At 37.7% G+C, this 25,640-nt stretch overlaps 1 protein-coding gene and 1 long non-coding RNA gene across 4 annotated transcripts in view; one reads left to right on the top strand and one right to left on the bottom strand.

Annotated features, from left to right (window-relative positions):
• Positions 1-25,640, top strand: part of mctp1b (multiple C2 domains, transmembrane 1b) — a 54,249-nt gene that overhangs the window by 5,064 nt on the left and 23,545 nt on the right. For both annotated transcript variants that reach the window (XM_066650854.1, XM_066650855.1), the window contains exons 2-6: positions 15,254-15,368; positions 15,909-16,051; positions 16,952-17,031; positions 17,686-17,800; positions 24,864-25,034. In XM_066650854.1, the coding sequence (XP_066506951.1) occupies positions 15,254-15,368; positions 15,909-16,051; positions 16,952-17,031; positions 17,686-17,800; positions 24,864-25,034 (624 nt within the window). The remainder of the gene's footprint in view (positions 1-15,253; positions 15,369-15,908; positions 16,052-16,951; positions 17,032-17,685; positions 17,801-24,863; positions 25,035-25,640) is intronic.
• Positions 1,452-25,185, bottom strand: LOC136674704 (uncharacterized). 2 transcript variants are annotated; one of them, XR_010796088.1, is made up of 3 exons: positions 24,825-25,185; positions 24,144-24,302; positions 1,452-2,245 (listed from the first exon to the last, which is right to left on the bottom strand). It is a non-coding gene; the product is annotated as an uncharacterized lncRNA (long non-coding RNA). The 2 variants fall into 2 exon arrangements; XR_010796089.1 differs by lacking the exon at positions 1,452-2,245 and adding an exon at positions 23,103-23,217.

Below are 25,640 nucleotides of genomic sequence, written 5' to 3'. Positions count from 1 at the left end.
AGACAGGAGGACTCAGACAACTGTGAACCGGGGTAGACATATACAAACAGGAAGACAAAGAAACACATCTACGCACAGAAGAACCGACCAAACAAAGGGAGCACAAACAAAGGGACTAATATATATATATATATATATATATATATATATATATATATATACACACACACACACACACACACACACAGCACAGACAAGGAACACCTGGGGACAATTGGACAGAGGCGGTACTAAGGCGGAGACAGAAACAAAACAGAGCCATAAATAAAGCACATGGTGGGAAAAACAGACAGGACAGGGCCAGGGTGTGACGTGATGCCCCCTCCTAAACACGTAACTCCTGGGGCACGTAAACCTAGACCCCCTCCAGGTACTGGCGCAGGAGAGGAGCCTAAAAAACAAAACAGAACAATACAAGACTGACAGAACGATGAACCAACAGGTGACAGGACAAGACAGGAACAGACACAGGAAATGGAGCTGGGGACATTACAGAACCAGAAACTGGAGACTGGACAGGACAGGAGACTGGCAAAGGGGAGCAACTGGGGACGAGACCAGAAAGGGGAATAGACAGGAGACAAGACACACAACTAGAACAGAGGCTGGACTCAGGACAGGGGCAGAAACAGGAGACTGAACACCATACTGGAACAAGGACTGGAAGGGACATTGAACTGGGGACAAGAGACTAGACTGAAACGGAGACGGGACAGGACAGGAGACTGAAACGGAGGCAAGAAAGGAGACAAGACAAAACTAGAGACGGGTGACAAAGCACTGGACTGAAGAGGGGAAGGGACTGGAGATAAAACCTGAGCAGGGACAGAAGACTGAACTAGGGACAAGACAGATGACTAACAGACTGCACTAACAGGAGACGGGACTTGGGACAAGTCAGAAACAGCGACAGGAGACTGAATTAGACTGGAAACAGGAGGTGAGACACCAGACTGAAGGACATCCACGGAGGCAGGGAACCCTGCAACGACATCCACTGAGGCAGGGACTTGTGCTGCTCGAAACAGGACAGACAAGGGAGGTGGATATATGAAAACAGGGAGACAAAGAAACACACATCTACGCACACAAGAAACAAAGTGACTATATATACACAGCACAGACAAGGAACACCTGGGGACAATTGGACAGAGGCGGAACTGAGACGGAGACAGAAACAAAACAATAACAGAGCCATGTGCTAAATAAGCACATGGTGGGAAATATAGACATTACGGGACCAGGGCGTGACACACTAGTAATTTGGACAAATTGTTTTTGTGATTGAAATGGGTTTACCAGAGTCTTAGTATCTCAAAAAAGAAGACTGCATGAATTTAATACTATATGAAAAATAAAATGAAACTTTGTAAAAATCATTTATTTAGTAAAAGTACCATCATAACATAATATTCATTCAACTTTGACCAAATTAACCATCACTGTCTGTCTATTAACGAATGTGTACTGTGTAAATATTCATTTTGTCAATTAGTATGTTAAAAAAATAAATATATATAAAAAAAAGTACATGGTCTGCCCAATAGAAGCTAATGTTCATTTTACTGTGTAAAAGGTCATTTTCCATTAGTATGCTTCACAAAAGCTTTAACCAAAAAAGCATAACAGCATCATAGGACAGGCCATGTCCAGTGGGTATGTCCCTTTTGCCAGTGTAAATGAAAAGTCTACTGTGTAGCCATTCCGTGATTCATTCAGGACAAACAGCTTGAACCCTTGTGTTTTGCCATTATATACTGGGTCATCTCAGTTTTAGTGTTGGTGGCAACCAATCTTTCATCCACAACCAGGTCACTGTGGGGATGATAAAGTGATTTGCAGGTGTTCCTGAGGGTGTATATCGGGGTTTTTAACTGGAAAAGTAGTGCTGGTCTGTACCCTTTTTTTCTGTTATTATGGACATCATCAGGGTCACTCCAGAAGACTCCAGAACATTGCTTTGTATCTGTACTGTGGCATGATCTGTAATGACCAAGGCTTATAAAACACTACCTCCTTTGTCGATTTGTATTTCTTGCCCTGTGACATGATTTTAGCAGCCTGCTTGTTTATATTTTGACACACTGTTTGTTCAGTTTGTTCAGGGAAGTAAAGTTTGAACATGTCAAATGGTGTGTATATAGAGGTGGAACTGAGCTGTGGAGATTGTGACAGTTGAAGTGATGCTGACTGGAGTAGACATGCAGCATGAGGTTCACTGGGCCCTGAGAGCTGGGAATCCTCTCTGTGAAATAAATAAAAATGCAGGTACTACTAAGTCAATTGAAAGAGGTTCTCACTCCCTTTCTCCTACACACACCTAAGAGTAATGTACACCTGAACCATAGGGTGGGGATACACTCGCACTCTAACTTCGCACTCTATACTGAATGTAAAATTACTGGAAATCTGTGAGTGAAAGTCACATATTCACACAACTAATTAAATACAATTCTAAGAAAGATAAAGTATCATCAGTGCACAGGACAATATGATGAAAACCATTATATTTTTTTGCAAGGGAAGCTTAATTTACACAAGAAAATAAACATTACTTAGGTCGAGACTATGAAATTTACACAGTGAAGTGAACATTGACTACGAACTTTCACAATGAGAAGTAAACATTGCTAAGGGTTAAACAATAAACTTTCACAATGTGGAGTAAACATTACAAAGAGTTAGACTATGAACATTTACTGAGTGTAGTAAGTATTACTAAGGGAGAGAATTTTGTCAAAACTTATGGCTATTGTATCACACATTAATTTCAAGCGTTGTGCACATAAGCATCATTTAGCCACACCAAAGTCCGGCATTACCAAAATATTAGAAAACAAAATGTTTAGTAAAATACACTTAGCTACCCATATTATAATGGATACATTTTGTTTTCTAAGTCCTCTTTGTTGTTTGACTCAAACCTCTCAGTCACTGAATCTCCGTTATCCTTGTCGCTGCTTTCCAAAAGCACTATAAACCTTTTCAAGCATTTTTCCGACGTCCACTGAATAAAACTTGGAGGGTAACTGAAGGGATGTGTAAAGCCTTAAAGATTTCTTAATATTCCATTTGTCAGTTTCAAACAAAAAACATTGAAGACAGACAAATTCACCAATTACAGAAGAGACGCAGAAGACGGACAAGTGAATTCACTTATAATCATACACAGGATAAGATGTAAAATATCCTATGCCAATCCATTAGAGCTTCACACAGGGCCCACCCCACCCTCTTCCTACTGGCAGCCACACAATTTCTATTGTTCCAATCCTACAGCTACACCCTAAGGCTGCTGTGGCCGTTTATGATCCGATCAGCAACCAGCTACCATTAACATCTACGTTTACTCATTGAGCCAATCATATGACTACCCAAACCACCCACAGCATCACTAGCTCTTCACAGGGTCATCAGGTAGGCACCTCCCCTCGTCAGTGTTTCGCTGAATTAAGCCCACAACACCTCCAGAAGGCTCAACAGTGAAGTCTGGAGTCCCAGATCCACCCCCTCCAAGCCAGGTTTATAGTCCTAAGCATCAGTCCCTTAAGCATCAACAACCTTTCGAATGCTTTGTCTACTGCACCCTCAAACGGAACTGTTAACTCTATAAAATAAACTATCCATTTATTTTCAGAGTACTGCACCCTATCTGGCCTTACTGTAGTTAACGCAATGCACTCTGGGACCTGCAGTCTTTTACCTGTGTTCACCAGAAATTTCCTATCTTGTGCCTCACCCCATTTACCAATATTTATAGCCTGTGCACGCTCTCAAATACATTCCCCCTCATGCATAAACCTGATCATTTTAATACTACACCCACTTGTCAATGCATTTACCTCTAAGTGTTTGCTGTCCAACAAGCATGCTGAAACCTTTAGCACCTAATTATGTCTCCATCTCACTCATTGTTAAAACTTAATACAACTTGCCTCCATTTTCCATCTTGCCAAGTGCAAAGCCACTGTCCTTGTTTTGCCTGTGACACTGCTGTTGCTGTGATGTGGCCTTACTAAAAGCTTTCCATGAATCACCTGACTTTTCCACATTGCACTTGGCCAATCATATCCCTTAGCTCTAATGAAATCCTGGCTACCTGCACGGCCAATTTCAGATTCTGCTTCCTTCCTGCTTTTGTGACTGGCACCGCTGCTATAACCACTGCATCTTTAAATTCCTCAACTAAACTAAAGCTCCAGTACCCCTCTCCCATACCATGCCACACTACTTAAACTCTGTGGCACCCCTAGCCACTTACTTATAGCCTTGTTCATAACCCTTTCCATCCTCTCCCTGTTACTTCCTGCTTCGTTGCTGTTCAGATGTTTTGCTGCTACCTTTTATTTCTTTCCTTTTTTTCAAATCCACCTTGTTTTTCTGTAATAGAGTATCTGAGCTTTTAAATATACACAATTCAGCAGCACTACAAAGTCATAACTGGACATTTTCTGCTTTTGATACTTTTTAAAGTAGTGAGATTGCTCTAGGAACCAGGACTGTTCCAACAACCAGGACCATTTCAACAGGCTACAGTGGAAGAAATGCCTCATCATTTTTTTCCAACATGTGCTGTCAGAATTGTTATGGACTTCTACAGAGAATGACAGCTTTGAAAAGGGATTTTCAGAGCCTGCTATCAGAGATTAAAGACTGGAATTTCAGCGCTGTGCGAGGAGTAGCAGTGTATGGAGTATGGGCAACAGACAGCAAGCTGAGGACTTAACAGAGCAGTGGACAGTAGAGACACACAGATCCAGACCAGAGGATTGTGTGGATGGCAACACTACCGTAAGTACAACTAGAGATGGGCAATGGGTACAGATTGAAGCTAGACCCAAGCTCCGTGCTTTGTATAGCTCTGTAGTCTCATCTTCTACTCCTGGTACCACGGCCGGTCCAGACATTTCAGCTGCTAAACCTAACACTGCTGCTGAGAGACCACAGCCCAGAACAAGACCAGAATATCGGTCTTATTGCCTTTAGTGAGAATCACAAACACAGTGAACATAACACAGAAGGTGCCAGAAGCGTCAGAGACTTTGATGACCTCTTTAACACACTCAGCAAGTTCAACATACAACCTTTCATCAGTGGACTTTTACCTGCAGGACTGCAGCACTGATATGTTCTCAAGGTTACTGGGATTAACCACCTGGCTACAGAAAAGCTGCAGGTCAGATGGACTGAATATCATTGACAACTTTAACTTTTTTTTGAGAAGAGAGAACTTTTTAGGAGAGATGGATTGCACACAAACAAGAGGGGTGTTAAATTCTTGACAGACAACCTAATTTTCTCAGTGTGCAATTTATCCACTTCCCTTGGTGGTGGCACATCAGCATCCAACATCCAGGAACTCTACTGTATAAGCTGATGACTCCATTTCAGAACCAGAACATCCTCTCCCCAATTAGGAAGACCTAAGGGAGCAGCAGACACTGGACATGAGTGGCAAAGATCAATTCTATCAGCTGCCGGAGACACCAAAACCCCAAGAGGAATCCTCCATGTCCTCTATTCCCCCCCTATCCCCCCAACATCACCCCACCTGAACCTTGGATACTAACCATGGAGAAGCTAGTATCAGCTGGGACATAGCTGTCACTTTCCCTGTCAGTCAGCCCTCAGATGCGGAGAAGAACTTCCACTTCTATTCCACCCTCATCTACTGCCACATCCCCACTGCAGTCCCCCAGACTATCCCCCAAGAAAAATCATGCTCCATCACCACCTAGAGCACCTCAAAGTAAGAGACAAGCTTCTCGACCCCAGGAAAGCAGCTTTGCTCACGGCCTTATAACCAGAAGGAGCTCCACACAGCTTCATTAGCTGATAGGGGTACCATAATTTCACCTTCCCTGGCAGACATGATCTATCAATACTATTAATAGCTCTCACCAATTCAGCCTTTATTTCCACAACTTGGTTGGTATCATTTAGCGTTGCACTATACCATTTACATAAACTCTTCACTGGTCTCTCCAGTACTGTAGGAATAATTTCTCCTTCCATTCAAACATGTTCTTGTACAAGTTTTCCTTTGACAATTGACAGACTTATAGACTTGCTTGGTTGAACTTTCATCCTAGCCAACCTTAGATTATCATTTAACTTCCCCAGCAACCGCTGTGTGCAAGGCACAGTAGTTGTCAGCGTTGTCATGTCGTCCATGTAAGCCCTGATTGGGGGAAGCTGAGTACCATCATACATCCTCTCCCTGCCTACAACCCACTTAGAGGCCCTGATTACTACTTCCATCCATAAATGGTAATGGTGAAACCGTACATCCAGCCATTATACCTATTTCTAAGCCTAGTAACCTTATCTGGTACCTGAAAAAATTCAAAAGCTTTCCACATAAGTTTATGTGGCACTGAGCCAAATGCATATGCTAAATCTAGGGAATCAATATGTAGATCTCTACCCTCTTTCTTTGCTGTCTGAATCTTATGCCAAATCATGCTGCTATGTTCCAAACATCCTGCAAAGCCAGAAACCCCTGCCTTTTGTACTGATGTATCAATTAATTTGATTACTTTCAAAAAAGCAGCAAGTCTCCTTGCTATTACATTAAAGAAAATCTTATCCTCCACATTAAGAAGACTTATAGGCAGATACTGATCTATATATACAGCATCCTTCCCCTTAGGGATAAGGATACCGCCTGCTCTTCTCCACTCTTTTGGAATGATCCCTTTCTTCCAAATTATGACCATCAACCTCTACAAAAACTTCAAGACCTCAGGTGCATACTTGAACATGTGGCACACCATTAGGCCCTGGAGCAGAACCTGCATTTTCCTGATCTTGAACCTCACTGCTCTTTGGTGGGCTAACCTCCATTTGCCACTCAATTTCACCTAGTGGTGGAATATCTTGTGGCAACTCTAGCTCCTTTGCTTTATCATCATCAGTATACACGTCAGCAAAAAATGCTCCTCTAATTCCCTCTTTCCAACTTTTAAACTCTCAGAATTCTCCTTACCAAATATTCTTCACAACATTAAAAGGACATCTAGCAAGTTCTCTGCTCTTCTTGACACTGCCAGCCTACCCTACTCTTTCTGTAGTACCTTAATGACCTCTCTTTCCTCTTACCCTAGTCACCTCCATTAATTCCTGTATTAGTTTATCTATTTCTACTTGCTGTCTTGACTTCACTATGTATTGTCCCCTTTGCTTTTATTGCAACTTATCATTCCATATACATAAATTACTTTACTTAAACTATCCAATTTCTTCTCTGCTGATCCCTTCAAACCAGTCAATATACCTTTCAAATCATCATTTATACACTTCCACCCTATAGGTGACATACTTTATACTTTATCTACTGCAGCTGGCCATTTTACTTTCATTCTCTGCCCAATTCCTGTCTCTTTCACTCTTTCTTTTCCCTTGTTTCACCAATTAGACACGGCGAAATGCAGAGGAGGCGTGTCTCAACCTTATTCACATGCTTGTATGGGAGCCCGCGCATTCAAATTGCATGCTTCTCATGATATCACAGAAATCCCAAGAGACTTGTATAAATTTTATTTATTTTCTTTCATTTGGGTTGATTGATTTATGTTTGATTAACTATTAGAACAATTAGGTTAATTTAACACAAATATATTAAGCACATTTTACAAATGGATTAAATCAATTTATATCAACTTAATTTCTGTTCTTAAAACAAACGAAAGTCAATTCTTCATTATTATTAAGCTAGCTAACCCTTGTCTGTCTCCCAGTAATGCTAAACTCATGTTTATTGCTAGTTCTAGTTCTAAACCACATTAACGCTGAATCAAACATGTCTTTACCTGCAATAGTTAAATTTACCAGACACTTGTATTCAAGGTAAGTTTCAATGAGCATAGGTTCAAGTGGTGGTATTCGCAGTTGGGATTTGAATTTTTGGTCACCAAGCAGGAGTCCTAATCATCATGCAATATCCCACCTTTTCCTAGCTACCCCTTTACAGCATTTAGCCACCCCTATTTATTATGTATAAAAGATTAATCTTTTACATTAGAAAAGGGAAATTAAATGATTTGCCTCACAAACCCAAAACAACTTTCTCTCAAGTTTAACACTAATGAAATCCTTCATTAGATAGTTAATGCAATCAGTCCAAACTGTGATTGTGCACATTCATAAGTGCTAGATGTGCCAGCCTTTTCTGTGTTGCTGTTGTGTGTAACTTTGTTTTCAGACAGAAGGGTAGAGCTGACAGTGGTGCCAGCAGCCTTAATTCTCTAGGCACTGTGCACAATTATTTTAACACAAAATAAAATAATTCATTATCTGTAAACGCTTATCCAGTTCAAAGTGGGTCCGAAGCCTACCGGGAATCCTTAGGCGCAGAGCAGGAACATACTCGGGAGGGGGCGCCATTTTTTCACAAGGTGACGCGCACACAAACATATGGACATTTTTTGAGTCACTAATCCATTTACCAAGGTGGGAGGAAACTGGTGCACCTGGAGGAAAGCCAACCAGGCATGGAGAGAGCACACCGAACACACAGACAGTCACCTGGAGCGGGACTTGAACCCACAACCTCCAGATCCTGGAGTTGTGTGACTGCGACACTACCTGCTGCACCACCTGCTCTACAGTTTCTACATGTGCACACAGAAAGTAACAAAAGCGACACAGCAATTGGAATTCATTCATTTTCAATGAGAGTCAACGACACTGGGCGACATTGAGTGACGTGAAGTGGGCGAATTCAGTGACTCGATAAAGTTCAGTTGCACGCAACTTTATGCAAATGAGCAGTGATGCGCAGTGGCGACTATCAATCAGAAAACAATCTTCACGTTCCCTCAGAGCCGCTCCACTCACTTTGGTTCCTACAGAAGATATGTTCCTTTCTCAAAACGTCCTTTACTGTGTCCGGACTTGTTTAAAGTTTTAGTATACTGTATTTTGTTGTTTATTACAACTGAAAGTGTAAATAATTTTTGCTTTAATTTCAAGGGTTTTTTTTATTATAAAATGAGGTTCTGATAAAAGATAAAAAGTCTAGTCAAGATTGTGATCATTTTGTGAATAAATAAAGCCTATGCTCTTACACTGGTTGCTGTACTTGGTGGGCGCTGCGTGCTCGCTCACTCCCACCAGTGACACATCGGCTGCTGCACGGGCGACGTTGAGCGATTTTATTGCTTTCGGTGTGCACATAGTTTCAGGTATTTTCCAGTTATACTCTCAGTGCCAAGTTAGGCTTGAGGGTATCATGTCAAAGCCTGACTTACTCAATGACTTACTCAGTTGCAAGTAACATATTTGTAAATACATCATCAGTTTTCATCTTCATCAGTTGATTTGGCACTGTCAGCAATTGTCAACAATGTAACAATTTGTTCAATTTATTGTCTATATATATATATATATATGATGCTTTGATGATTCTGTGCATAAGAATATTGATTATATTTGGTTAATATTATAAGATACAAAATTAATATACAAAATTAAATAATTTCATAGTTAAGTTTTTCAAAATAGTCTGAAATCAGAACAAAAATGTATATAATTAATTTTATTTGATTCTGCTACATAACACCATTATTAGATACCCAAGTACCTTACAATCTTGTTGCATTGATCTAATTAAAACAGCATGCTTTTTGGTGTTTTTGACGAAGTTGACGCAAATCAAGTTATGAATTATATAAATATCAATGTTCATAAAAAATTCTCTGCCATTTTTCAGCTTTGAGCAGAGAGAGAGAAAACCTAGCATTTTACCCCCCCCCCCCCTTTTTTTTTCTTTTTAAATATTTACATTCACTAGGGGTTTGGAAACACAACAAAACCAGTTTCCTGGAGATAGGACAGGAGAGCTAGCAGATGGTGTGGAAATTTTAACTGAGTTGTCTTCAAAGGAGGAATGATGAGGTGTTATTTTTCAACAAGTCTCATACTGATAACGATTACTAAGAAGTGGCTTACAAGTTTATTGGGCAAGTGTCTTGCATGGTCAGAGTCCTGATTCACAGTTTCAAAACTATTTGGACAGTGACACACTTTTTAGGATTTAAGCTCTGTTTACTGTGCCAAAATGGATTTGGGAAAATAATAACTTTAAGTTGCTTTAATTGAAGCTTAATTTCAAGCCGTTTTAAAATAAGATTGCATTAAATGTTTAGTAATTACAGCTATTTTTGTCACATTCCTTCCAGTTTTTTGCTTTGACACTGGCGTGAGATGGTATGTTAGTAGGTTTTGCCCTGGTATGAGTGGATCAGACACAAGTTTTTAAAAAATGTATCCACTCACTGTCCACTCTGTTAGACAGACCTACCTCGCTGATCCACGTGTTGCTGCACAGTTTGTGTTGGTTGTCCCCTTTTCCTTCATCACAACACATACTACATACTACAGCACAACACATACTAACACACCACCAACCTGCAGTTTATACATATATATATATATGTGTGTGTGTGTGTGTGTGTGTGTGCCAAGCATATCCTCAACTCTTCTCTGGCTATTACATCACAGGCTTTACTGAGGATAAGCATGGTTCTTGTATAGATTACAGCCGATCCAGCCACTCTGTCTAAAGGCTTAGTTTACAGTACCACATACTCTTGTGCTGGGTTCATATTCTTGTATTTTTTTTACACATTGGAACAATGGAAACAAGGAAATGTTGGAGTTTTGACTTGGATTTCACTACATTCTATCCTTAAACATGGATCAACGGAAGGATTGAGGATTATCTGCATATCTGTGATGCTAATTGTCTGCTTGCCATGTTCTTCTTATTCTGTCTGTCACTGAGGTTTTGCCTGTGAATAAACTGCTATTTTCTGGGGCTTTGTGCAGGGCTAATGCCTCACATTCTCTGCTAAATGCAGTGGCTTCATAACGGTGAGCATTTTATTTAATAGGAAGTGGTGATTGAGATTTGAAATGTCCATATACTGTAGTCTTGGTCTGATCTGTACTTGTAATATATTTGAGATACAAAAGTGGTTAAAGGATACTACTTGTAGAATCATTTCATATAATGGTACAATATTATACTTATATACAACTAAATAAAATTCAGTGCAAATGTCAGAGCCCATTCAAAATAGACCAAAAATGAAAAAACAAAACACTAAATTATTCTGGGGAAAAAAAAGTTTACAAAAAAAATTATAAAAGGTACTTAGAATATGGGGACTCCAACAACCCTGCAAGACCTGGTAGACCACCAGATGTGGTCTACCATCTACCAAGCTGATAAACCTTGATTATAAAATAGAGAAAATGAAAGATCTGAAAAAATTATCTTGTGTCCACTGCTAAAAATATCATGCTGATACTAGCAGAATGTGTTGTCAGTAATTTGTTACTGAGAAATGGAAGTTTGCAAGTCAAGCGTTGAAGTTGCTGTTCTCAGAACTGGCCACTTCAGAGCCCAGACTTCAACATTACATTTAAAATGAAAATTTTGGTTATTTTAGGCTTATAAACAAACAAATACATCCCCCAGATCCACCTCCATCAGAAATAAAATAAAATAAAAAAACTGTATAAAGCCAAAGTATAAACACTGCACACTTTGATCCTTGTCTTGGGTCACTGTCTGTGAGAACTTTGAGGTGTTCTTGACATTTGCATGGGTTTTCTCTGAGTGCTCTGGTTTCCTCCCACAAGCCAAATACTTATGTTGCTACATTGCCCATAGTTGTGAAAGTGTGAGTGACTGAGTGAGTGTGTGGTGGCCTGCAGTGGACTGGCACCCTGTCCAGAACATGTTCTGCATTGTGCTCAGTTATGCCAGACAGACTCATCAGGACTGAATATTGCGCAATAATGCATTAGAAAGTCACTTGCAAATTGTACTCTTACTTTTGTGACATACCAACCAATAAATAAATAAATACACAAATACATTTGAAAGCAATTTAGGAACAGCTTCTGTGGCAGGATATTACATACTCAGTGTTTAGCCTTAAAACTTTTTGAAGCAGTGTATGAATCATTGTCTGTAACCAATTGTAGCCAGTCCACCTACCATTATGTGTTTTTGGACAGTGGAAACCGGAGCACCCAAAGGAAACCCACACAGACACAGGGAGAACACACCAAGCTCAGTCACCAAAAGCTGGGCTTGAACCCACTACCTTGGGACCCTGGAGCTTAGATAGCTATTTCTGTTTGTTAACTCAGTGTTTAACTTATTGCGCAAAAAAAACCCACAAAATACAATATAATGTGTCATAATATATAGCAAATTCTTCCTTAATTAATACATTTTCCAGCAAATTGTTAAATTCTAATTAATTCTATTAAATTTTGCCACACTGATGTAAGATCATTGGATTGCTGCTGATACAACTATTTCTATTTCCTGTGACTGTGTGAAAAGAGCAGGAAATATTTCTGCTCACAACAAGTAGGGAGGACTCAAAACCACAGAGAAGTGTGTTGTGACAGAGAGAGCACTTGTAGTTTTGTCTCAAAGTCAATTTGTGTACTCATGTAAGATAATGTTTATTTTGGGCCGTTTATAAAGTATAATGTGTACATTTTTTATGAAGGTGTATTGGGACAGAGAGATTATACAAATATAAACCCTGTATCATTTTCATAGTTCTTTAGGAGATAATGTTACATAATGCATGCTTTCCCCAAACAGTGTAGCCAGTACTGCTAAAGTCAGCCATAAATAAGGATAAAAACACCCCGTATTTTATGTTCTCCTCTGTGGTTACAACCTTTTTCTAACTCTCATATTTTCTACTACACCTGATGGATTGACTATCAGCTTGGCCCTAATTGTTTGTGGCCTGAATTGGTCAGTTGTCACCTGACCTGCTGGCTACTTCCTCAATCTCCTGAAATATTTCCTTACATTCTAAAGCTGCCCTGCTGAGAGGATTGCACTTAATCACCATTTAAAATTAGCCTCTGCTCTGTTGCCATATATAGAGCAGTCTTCGCGTAAAGCCATATTTTAAGTGGCTAGCTGTTGTTGCTGTGCCATACTGGCTGAGCAGTGTTTTCTCTAAAAATGTGTATTCTAAATGTTGCTGATTAGACTGTATGCCAGAATGTTGAGCTATACATTAGAAATTGACACTGTTTTTTACTTAACAGATGTATTAAGTTCATACTATACTTGGCAGGATGTAAAATTAGCTGAGGAATGCTAGCTCAACCTAATGTTGCTTACAGGGCAGACGGATATGAGAAGGCATTCTAGGTAATATGCAATTGCACACTATGCATAAAATATGCAAGTCTACTAATTCTGTAAATAAAACACGTGCTTGACTTAAGTAGTTTAGCCTTGCTAACTTTGCTTTAAAATGATAAATGTCCTAACTAGCTGGCTAGTAGTTTAGCCTGGCTAAATGATTAGTGCTAAATATTACTGTGAAAAAACATAATTTTGTTCAGAGTTCATGTAGAAAAGTTGAAGAGGCTTGATTAGACTTTAGTCTTATCTAATAATATTATTAGCTTTATTTGTAGTTTGGTCTTTTTGGGAGCATATATATTTTTTCCTATGGGCCTTTGTTCCCCAATTTGATATTCTGTTAATACAGATTAACCCTCTTACTGGGTCAGATATTAACAGATTCAATTGTAAAACATTGGTAATACATTTTATAATTAGCCTTATTATAGTTGAGAAAAGGCTTCAAAACAGCTATATAAACACAGCAAAACCAATGGACATAATTGTATTTGTTCTGCAAAAAATACAAACTTTCCTGGGTAGTTCATATTTATCTCAAAACTTGTTTGGGTTTGTTTTGATCAACAACATTGAAGAGAATATTAATATACTGAAAACCAGTGTTTTCTTTGGGTCAGTTATACACTATTTTAGATGCTAAGTGTAGGCCTGTTACAGAGAGCAGTATAGCAGTGCTGGGGAACAAACCCAATGTTAATCTCTCTCTCTCTCTCTCTCACACACACACACACACACACTATCTATTTATCTATCTCTAGCTTTGTAACTTTATTCATAGTGTCTGGAGAGCTTTTTTTTATTACAAAATGTACGTAATAATAGTTGGGTAACACTTAGCATGATACACCAGTTTTAACCTTCGAGTTTTTACCTTCCAAAAAATTACTAAGAATAGAATAGGATAAAGCTTAATTGTCCTGCCAAAGCAGACATTTTTTTCTTTGGTTACACCACAGTACAACACACCACAGACAAAATTCAATAAATAGAAATAATAGTAAAAATAAAATATAAAAAATGACATAAAACATACAAAGACCTTGATACGAATTCGTGCAATTTGTTAATGTTTGATATCATTAGGAACAAAAGCTCCTATATAGACCTTTTTATTCATCAAAGGCATTCTATAGTATTGGCCTGAAGGGCAAACTCAGTGTGAAAAGGATGCATCAGGTCTGTAATTATTGCTGTGGCTTTCCTAAGTAATACTCTGCTGTAGAGAACATCTAATGACTTTTATTGCCTTTATGACAAGGAAAATTATTGGCCCCAAACTCCTTCAATCACCTGATTAGATATAATCTCTGACTGACTTTCTTGCATACACTGTCAACATGGTCTGTAAAACTCAGCAGATGATCAAAATATATTCCCAAATACCTGAAACACCTCATGTTTGAAAAGTGGTGGGAGAGAGTGTGTAAATGTAAAATAAAGCTGATGTAAAATAAGCTCCTTGGTTTTCTAACATTAATTAACAGAGAGCTGGATTTACACCACTGTTCTAACTTTAGGACCTGAGCAAGATAATCAGAAATATCATTATTCTCATAGAAATATCCAACTAGAGCATATTTTATTAACCTAAAATTGCTCTCCTGCAATTACATCTGAATTTCATTCAGAATTAGTGTGCAGTACCAGATTTGACCACAATGGATGCCATAATTTGGAACTTTTGCTGAGAGAAAAACTTCTGCACAGTTTTCATTTCACTTTAAACTTTAAAAAATATACCTATTTTAAAAAGCTCAACATTCATGTAATGTGTTTGCTTCTCAGTCAATTCCCATGCAATTCATTGTTATAGTATTTAAAACATAAGGCCAAATTCATGTCAGAGATTTGTATTTTACACTTGTTTTACAATGGACTACCATCACAAGCACCATTATTTCCCCACAAAAAAAAAAAAAATTGTTCACAAATAAATATGCTTACTTACATTATGTACATTTATATGTTGTTTTTTTTTAAGCTAGATCATTTTAAGCAAAATTTCTTTGCAAATTAATTTGTAACTGTGTGCCATGTTTCTTCTCCATGAAGGACATAAATACAAATGGACATGATAACGCACAACCTGCACTGCCCAATCCAGGAATGTACAAGCTGGACATTTTACTGAGGAGAGGTCATAATCTAGCAGCAAGAGACAGAGGAGGTAAGCCGAAGTTCTTCAACAAACATGTAATGGAACTTAACTAAGATTCTAATTTGTGAATTAAGTTACTTGACGTTTCACTTATTTGGGACACAGAGGTTCAATTCTTTTAAACACACGTTGTATAATCTCCATAGGTTAAGATTACCATGTTAGTTTATAAAACTTCTAGTTTAGGTTTGACAAATTCCTAGATGTCACTAGATAAATATTAAGTAATTGCACCTGAAAATCATTTAGTGAAATTAGGTTTATTACCATGACATCTCAAATTAAGTATTACTGCTGTAAAATACTCATTCACCTTTCCATATATCCTCTATAATTGCCTGAATACATACATAGATTTAACAGGTAATAAACAGTTAGTAACGAGTAATGTAGAGCACGAACACCCATTTTATAGCAAAAATACATACACAATATATGGGTAAAAACTAATGAACATTTATTAACATACAATATAACTGGTTGCCATAATTTTACCATAGTTGTATCCACTTATTCTGTAAAGTGCTACTCTTATTTCTTAATCTTTAGGAACGAGTGACCCATATGTGAAGTTCAAAATGTGCAAGAAAGAAGTTTATCGCAGTAAGGTCATCCTGAAGAACCTTAATCCAGTGTGGGATGAGAGATTTTGCTTGCCAGTAGACAACCTGCACGAGCCTCTTTATATTAAGGTTATACACAAGCACCATCACATTATTTTGTGAGGATGAAAAGGGCAATGACTATTAATTGACAAAACATTGTGGTAATTTCTATGTATTTAAATGTCATTCTGATCAACCATAACGTCCAATTTCAAATATAAGCCCAGTTTCTAGAATAGTTGGGACATTTTATAAATTGCAATAAAAAAAAAAAAAAAGAATATGTGATTTCCAATATTGATATCTGTAATACATTCCACAAAGTTGGGACAGAGGCACATTTACCACCGTTACATAACCTTTCATTTTAGTTATACTTTTTATTCATTTTGGAATTGATGCTAACATATTTTGAAGATTATAAGTACAACTTTTTGCCATTCTTGCTTGATGCAAGGCTTCAACAGTCTGTTGTCACTATAGTCTGATTTTCTTCATTATGCCATATACATTTTTAAAACAAGACAGGTCTGAAAAGATGTCAGTCCACCCAAGAACACATATTCCCGGCATATAAAGCAAAGCTGTTGTAGCATCTGCAGGCTGAGGCCTGGTGTCATCTTGTTGAAATAACCATGGACTTCCTAGGGAAATGTCACCTTGATGGTGGCATATGTCACTCTAAAATCCCAGTATAGGAACGGATGTCTGTGTGTCATTGGTACATTCATACATATCAAGTCACCCATGCTGTTATGTTTAGTACAACACTGTGAAGCAAATTAAAATAAAAAAATAAGCAGGTGCTTTTTAGCTTATTTATTTTTACTTTAAAAGGTGTATACTAGTAGTAGCACACTTGGATAAACTTATTTTTTAAAGAGTTGAAGACTTTCTATGAAGTATATTTCAGGATTTGTTTTGAAATGGTTTTATGCATTTTATATGTGGTGAGTAATATTAATACTTTTTACCCTTTCCTTACAGGTGTTTGACTATGACTTTGGCCGTCAAGATGACTTTATGGGTTTGGCATATTTGTACTTGGATGCACTGGATCACAGAAGGTGATAATGCCTTACAGTGTTTTTTAGGCTAAAAATAAGTCAAAATTTCAGAAATAAACTAAATAAATTATCAAAGATGAAAACCAAACCCATGACAAGCAAATTGGAGTGGTAACAGAAATTGCAAAGGAATGCATTTCTGGAACATTAACTGTTATAACTTACATTTACATGACTGACAAACACAAGAGAAACAAAAGCATTTTAAAAGCACTAGATATAACAATAAGACAAGGTAGAGAGTGTAGATAAACAACAGTTAACAGCATTTTCCATGGGTGGAGAAACAAAAGCACATGGAACAAAAGTCTAGATAGGGAGCAGGCAGACAAGGAGCAGTCAGAGACGGAGACAAATAATGACGCAAAGATCACATGCCAGAAAAACGTAAATAGGGATATAAACAGGATTAGAAAAACAAACATTTTTAACAGCCTCTTTGACCATCGGTTATAGCATCTTACAGGAATCAATTTCACAATTAATGTATTTTATTATTTGTCCTGTTTCCAATTAAATACCAATGCAGGTGGTAATCTACTTTATTCTCCAGCTGTAAATACAATAACAATAAATTAATATTGTTTATAAACAGTGATCAGCAGTCTCAATGCATGCTAACGTGATATGCCTAACAAGCATCTATTTTATCAGACTTCTTGATGTCAGACTGGAGCTCCAGGACCCTCAGTGCCCTAAGCAAGACCTTGGTTCACTAGAACTAGCAGTTACTCTGACACCTAAAGATGAAGGGGTAGATAGAGAAGTGGTAAGATCAAACTTCCAGACACACCCTGTGATTTCTGCTTTGCTACTACAAATACACAATTTCATGTGATTAGCTGTTTCAGATACTGTTGTCATGTGTCTCATATTAACATATGAAGATGTTATTCATATGAACATATGAAGGTGGATTGGCAATTCAAAAGTATCCATAGGTGTGAGTGATTGAGCGAATGTGTGAGTATGTGTGTCACCCTGTCAAGGACGGGCGCCCCCTACTGGGTGTGTTCCTGCCTTGTGCCCAGTGATTCCAGGTAGGCTCTGGATCCACCGCGACCCTGAACTGGATAAGCGGTTTCAGACAATGAATGAATATATATATATATATATATATATATATATATATATATATATATATATATATATATATATATAATTCATTCATTGTCTGAAACCGCTTATCCAGTTCAGGGTCGCGGTGGATCCAGAGCCTACCTGGAATATATTTAGTACATATATAGTACATGGTTATATATATTTACCAAAATAATTTGTGCTCTGTGTATGCAGTGATTGCCTCAATTCAACCAACCAGTACCAGTTACAGAACATCTGTAAATGACCATGTTTAAGGGGATTGTTAAAATGTTCCTGTGGTTTGTTTATATGTTTTACATTTTTTAGAGCTTGGTAAAGAAGTAATATTAATATCCTGACATGAGAATGAAGAGAGATGTATATACCTTTATATTAGGGAGTGGCAATAACTGTTTAATGAAGAAGTATTTACATTATCTATTTATTTATACAGTATTTCATAACTATTTATTGCATGTATTTAGTTTTGCCATCCCTATTACATGATGCTACCAAGCTGGAACAGAGAAAGCTTGCACATGCTTCTTCTGAAATGCTAACCGTTCTTTTTGAGCTGCAGCTAATGTATTATTATTGGACATCTCAACATTCATGTTTTTTGTGTTAGCTTATGCCTGCAGTGGAGTGAATCACACTGAATTATCGATGTAAAAGGGAGCAAATCCTGTTATGCTTTCTCTAAGAGCCAAATTCGGAATTTCAGGGAATTTCCCTGGGACATGTTGTTGGAAAAGGATATACAAACACGTCACGAGTCAGAAATTATATGCCTTGATGAATAGCGTTGCTCAAGTGAAAGGGTCTCGTTGTGCCATTACATAAATTCAGAAAAATCCTCCACTACTACTGCTTAACTAAAAGTACTTGGTCTTTATAATTCTGCTTCAAATTCACCTCTCAAAATGCAGGATGACATGAATGCCTATTTAGGTGCCACTAGAGCAATGAGTAAAAGGATAAATACTAACAGTGGATGTGATAAAGTACCTTCAATAATACAACATACTTCTGGAGATAAACAAATACCATTTGTTAAGAAACTTAGTGTTTTAGCTGCCACTGAAAAACAGGATAAAGAAAATGGTTCTTCTGTAAAGAGCCTCCAACCTGATGCTGGTCAGAATGACATTAGCAATTTTTGAATATTATGCAGCGGCAAAATGACATTGCAGAACTTCTTATCTAACAGCAGAAATTGTTGTCCCTCCCACATCTGGACATTCATGTGTTTAAAGGCAACCCACTAGAATTCAGATTCTTTATAAATGCATTTGAGCATAGAATAAAGGAAAGAACAAAGAAAAACAAAGATAGATTGTACTTCCTAGAACAGTTTACCAGTGGAAATGCATCCTGACCAAGGCTTTTGGAAAGCTAAGAAACAACTGAACAAACATTTTGGAGATGTGTACACAGTCGCAATCGCATACATTGATAAAGCCTTAAAGTGGCCTGCAATAAGGCCTGAAAATAGAGAAGCCTAAAGTGCTTTTGTTGTGGTTCTCACAGGATGTTGTAATACAGTGGAAGGCATTGAATATATTGAAGAAATGGATAGCACAACAGACATGTGAGCTATAATTAGCAAGCTCCCATTTAAGTTAAGAGAAATGTAGTGAAGCAATGCCTGTGAAACAGAAGAAAGGACTGGCCATAGTCAGGTTTAAAGATCTGGTTAGCTTTGTAAACTAACAAGGTGAAATGACTTCCCATCCCCTTTTTGGAAATATACAAGACTCTGCTTTGGATGAGCAGGTTAACAAATCAAAGACAATTAAGTGCAGTTCCACAACGTTCAGAGAACCAAATTGCCATGCATGTGAGAAAATTGTCTGAACTTAATGAAAAACTAATAAAAGAAGCAAGGGAACCAGCTGTTAACTATAGTAAAGTAAAAACATATACCTTCTGTCACAAAGGACAGAAATCTGTAAAAATGTACAACAAAGGCCACACAAAGAAAATCCTACCTTCTTGAAAACAAAGGGCTTGTGTTTTGGATGTTTGACACAGGGTCATCTGAGCAACAATTGCCATCTACACCTCATTTGTCAGATCTGTTCACTGAAACATCCAACCATTTTCCACCTGAATATTAAAGACAAGACTCCACCTACTGTTCAAAGTGAAAAAGGTGAACAATCTGTTAACAGTTTGCCCTTCAAAGAGGAAGGAGAATCTTGTGGTTGCATTGGGGCCGGCAAACAGATTGTGCTCTGGCTATAGTTCCAGTTAAACTAAAATCTAATGAGTAATGAGTCAGTTGCAATGTACGTTTTTTTGGATCCTGGTAGTTCGATCAGTCTCTGCATAGAGGAACTTGTGCGTGATTTAAAGATAACAGGAAGAAAAAACAAAATCTTGGATGCGCCCTATGGGCCAAGAAATGCTAGTTACCACACACAGTATAACTGGGGTTGAAGTGAGTGGCCTACATGAGGTTACCTTTGTGGAGCTACCTCAAATGTTCTTTCAAAAGGAAATTCTAGTTAAAATAAGTAATATTCCACATCAGTGAGATTTGAAGAGATGGCCTTTTCCAAAAGGAAGTGCAAATCACACAGATGGATGCAAGCATTGATCTTTTAATAGGAACAAATGTACCTCATGCACAAGAGCCATGGGAAGTTATCAATAGTAAGGACAATGGACCTTATGCTATTAAAACCATCTTAGGCTGGACTATTACAGGGTCATTAATGAGAGAGGAATATTCAAAGACAGTAACTACAGAACAGCCACAGGTCTGTACACAGCTCAAAACCTGAGACAAATGGTCCTTAAGAACAAGGATTTTCATGAGGATTACTCCAAATTCATGAGTAATATGTTGAAGCAAGGTTATGCTGAGAAGCTAGAAAATCTCAACAAGAAACACAACAAGATCTGCTTTCTACATCATGGGGTATATCACCCTAAATAACAGAAACTAAGGGTTGTGTTTGATTGGGCTGCAAGATACCATTTCACTGAATTCTCAGCTGTTGCAAGGACCCGATTTGACTAATTCAGAGGTTGGTGTCCTTTTGAGATTCATACAAGAGCGCATTGACTTCAGGGCTGACACTGAAGGCATGCTTTACCAAGTAAGGATTCCAACAGAAGACTCTGACTTGCTAAGGATTCTTTGGTGGCCTCAGAGGAATATCAAACAAGAAATGCTGGAATATAGAATGGAAGTTCATTTATTTGGAGCAACTTCCTCACCAAGCTGTGCTAGTTATGCATTACAGAAGTGTGCAGAAGACAACCACGAAAAGTTCTCAGTTGAGGTCACAAATACCATTATGGTTAAGCAATATGGAATAGTAACCTACCTTATGTTAGTCAGTCACCAGGGTCAAACGCACTACATGTTTCTAATAGGGAAATCAAAAATAGCGCCGTTAAAACCTGTCATCATTCCCCGCCTTGAGCTCACTGCAGCTACCGTAGCCGCAAAAATGGGCACGCTGGTAAAGACTGAATTGGATTTGAACCTTAAGAAGTCAGTGTTCTGGACTGATAGCACTTCTGTGTAGAATTACATACATGGTACAAGGGTACAAGGTTTCGGACATTCGTTGCTAACTGATTTAATAATAACAGCTTTCGTCAGTGTCCCACTGGAGAAACGTAAAGACCTTTCAGAATCCCACTGATCATGCATCAAGAGGCCTTACTATAGAATCCTTTCTAAAGTCAAACATATGGATCACTGGGTCTGAATTCCTGACTAAGCCTGAACTGGAGTGGCCAGATATGCTGGACAACATATGTCAACTTCCAGTTATTGATCCAGAAGTTGAGACTTTATTATGTGCCACCACAACCTCTTCTGATGTGATTTCTCAGCTCTGTCAGCACTTCATAGATTGGTACAAACTGAAGGAGAACTATTGCTTGGATTCTAAGATTCAAGTAAATTCTTCAACTTACTGCCCAAAAGAGAAAGGTCTTGGAGAAGGAGAAGCAAAATTCTAAAGTAAAATCAGAAATGAAACACTACAAGGCTTGTGTAAGAGGACCTCTCTATTTGACTGAAGTAGCTGAGGCTGAATTATGCTTGGTCCGCTTATGCCAAAGGCAGACATTTTGCACTGAAATTGCTACACTTGAAAAGGGGAATAATGCACCAAGAAGTAGCTTTTCCGAGCGACAGACTAATGCCTGATGAGCCACCCTTTACAAATGTAGGCGTGGACTTCTTTGGCCCTTTTGAAATTAAAAAAGGAAGGACCACACTGAAACGTTATGGGGTGATTTTCACTTGTTTGGCTATAAGAGCTGTCCACAATGAAGTGGCAAACTCACTGGACACCGATTACTGCATTCACGCATTGCGAAGATTTTTTGTGAGACGAGGGCATGTGAATAAAATGCGCTCTGATAATGGAACTAATTTTATCAGTGCAAACCATGCAACGTCACGAGTCTGAAACTATATGCCCTGATGAATAGCGGTGCTCAAGTAAAAAGGTCTCGTTGTGCCTATACACTTTCTTTCGCTCTTGGCCATGTATGCTTATAGTGCTCTAGCAAAAAAAACAGTTAAAAAAAATTAAATTAAATCTAAATTAATTAAATTAAATTAAAAATTTAGATTCTTAGTTGCAGTTTAGTTGAACGAAGAGTGGAAACTGATCAAGCCGCATGCTTAGTCAGGGTGCTGTTACGCTGAAATCTTACACAATAGCCTATTTACTGATGTGCAATTGTACTATATTGCACAGAATCATGAAACAGATTGTTGGTATTCCACTGAATCTGGGTGTATTCTCCTACAGAACAACAAAGGCCTTAAAGCTCATCTTTGGAAGCCTTGTGCAGCTAAAGTGAGTGTTGTTCTGGAGAACTGTCCTGTAGCATTAGTATCCTCATCAACCCCACCTCACATTTCATAGTGTTCTTTGAAATAATATTAGTCGATTTCACTGGATATTTTTTAGAATTGATATGATAGATATTCCTCTTGTGCCCTGACCTTAAATATGTTGCCACCAGTGTTTCAAACATCTCTTCTTGACTCCTCTGTGCTTCATATTTCCTACAGTTCCCTTCAGCTTCATAATGTAGAACCCTTACAATGCTTGTCTTGCAGAGCTGTTTTGAGAGAGAGTGAGAGTGTATAGGGATTGTGTATTCTTACATAAGGGATTGGCTTAAGTATCCCTTCACAATGAATGCTGGTAGAGTGCTACACCAAACAGCAAATATTATTAGATCTGCATGTACAAAACTATAGTAACTGACATTTTTGGTGTAGTAATATTCTTAACTATTAACATAACGTTTGTTACCATTTGTGGAATATTGATTGTTCCAGCCCAATACTTGTTTTACAATTGTATTACTATAATTATTTTAATATAATTGGCTGTGTTTTTATGCTGAAACTATTTAAAAGGAAAAGTAATTGGTGTAATGGTTTAGATATATATGATATAATAGAATATATTTAGATAGAAAAAAATGATTTAATTTTACTCAAATTTATGTCTTCATTTACTAATTTTTCACCTAGACCCCACACATTTTTCTTCATTTTAAGTAGATTAGAAGGAATTGTTATTGGGAAGGAGATACTGGCCTTCATATTTGTCATTTTTCTTATCACCAACACTTATAACTAATAAACATTTTGGTATTATACTCTACTCCAGACACCATGGCATTACTATGTACTTTTAAGCAGGATAACAAGTAAACTATATATTCTCTAAGTAGTCTTCTCTCAGAACTGGTGAATTTGCACGTTCTTTGTTTTCACAAAAATAGTTCTAGTGGCACTTTCCCCTCAAATTTCTCTCACATTATTGAGTTCTTACTGAAAAAATGTGTTATTTATAGACCATGCTACTGACAAGAAGCTGGAAAAGAAGCAGTAAGGTAAAGAGTAAGCTGTAGAGGATCCATTTAGTATAGGGTGTTTCCATTAAATTTTACACAATTTCTTGTCTCAAAGGAACACTAGGTAATATTTTTACCTTAAAAGTACAGCTTCAAAATCAATGTCATGCTTCACTGACCTGTGATAGCTACTCTGGGCTCAGCACTGCAGAAACTGCACTATGTAACTTTTGGAAGGTAGGAAACCACGCCCCCTCGCTTGTCCTCCCATATCTACTTCCTTGATTTCAGGACAGTGCTGTAACAATAAATTGTACTCTGCAAGTGTAGGGGGAGCCCTGTAGCAAAAAAACAAAACAAAACAATAAACATACAGTGTTACCTAGTGTTCTATGAATTATGTTAATTTTTGGATAGTAATGTTTTACAGAAATCTGCTGTAAATTATACTTTAAGCTATTAAGGAGAGATGGGAACTCATTTATAAAATTTTGTATGAAATTGTAATTGAAAGTTGTAATATACGACAAAAATACATTAGTGTATAAATGTAAATTTATTGTAATTTACTGAGTTATTTTCTTGTAAATGCTTAAAATAAGCTTCATACAAAAAAAAAAAAAAGAATACAAGCCAACTTTCTGGCTGAAGTTTTAATGGTATAAAATCTCAGTTAGTTTTTCAAATTTAAATGTTTTCCTTATAAAGATACACAAAGTACACAAAGTAGTTGAATATGTTGGCTCTGTTTATATATAGACTATCCATATCCAGTGTTGTTAGTATGTAGGTACAGTATCATGTCCACATCAGATTCTATTAGATATCTGTATTGTGTGTGGGTGTGTGTGTATACATGCCTGCCTTTCTGAGGTTTTGATCTCATTTTTTTAAAACAGCAACAGCAACAGAGTCAACGACTGTCCGAAGTTCACAAGAAATCTCAGCTGTGGAGGAGCACAGTGAGCATCAGCCTCATCGAGGGCCGTAACCTCATCCCTATGGACCAGAATGGCCTTAGTGACCCCTATGTCAAATTCAAACTTGGCAATGAAAAGTACAAAAGCAAGGTATGGCAGTTCTATGTCTGCAGTCTGAGTTCAACTTTCACTATTCCTGCTAATATAGACATTCCCTTTGTCCGAAATGGCTCCCTATTCACTTTTCCCTATATTATTCACACTTACAGGGAACTGAATTCAGGAGGGCAGTGAATGATTTCGGACAATACCTCATATGGGTTTTTGCCAAACAATGCGTGGATTATGGGTAATCTGATATCTGTTAGTGTCCATGAGTTACACATGACGTTTTGCAGTGCATTGTGGGATTGTTTGAGTGCACTGAAAATTGATAATTGTTTTCGGACACTACTAACCCAAAGATAGTGCACTATATAGTAAATAGGGCACAGTTTCAGACAAAGCAATCGAGTACCTCGTGGTAACACCTTCTCTTGACGGAAGGATATGTGTTTCTAAAATACCAATAACAAATAATAATTAAAATAATTTTCATAATGAAAAATGGTTGCTTTCCATATATATTTGTTCTCATAATTTTGTATTTTGAACATAAAAACTATTTGTTCTAAAATATAAATTTAGCATCTCTTCCAAACCAATTATACAGAATGGTATAATACTCATGAGCAAAGTTGCTTAAAGTAAGAGCTG

This window comes from Hoplias malabaricus, chromosome 18 (assembly GCF_029633855.1).
Source record: "Hoplias malabaricus isolate fHopMal1 chromosome 18, fHopMal1.hap1, whole genome shotgun sequence".
Classification (NCBI taxonomy): Eukaryota; Metazoa; Chordata; class Actinopteri; order Characiformes; family Erythrinidae; genus Hoplias; species Hoplias malabaricus.
Note: the sequence above shows the minus strand (reverse complement) of the source record. Positions and strands in the feature narration are given on the sequence as shown.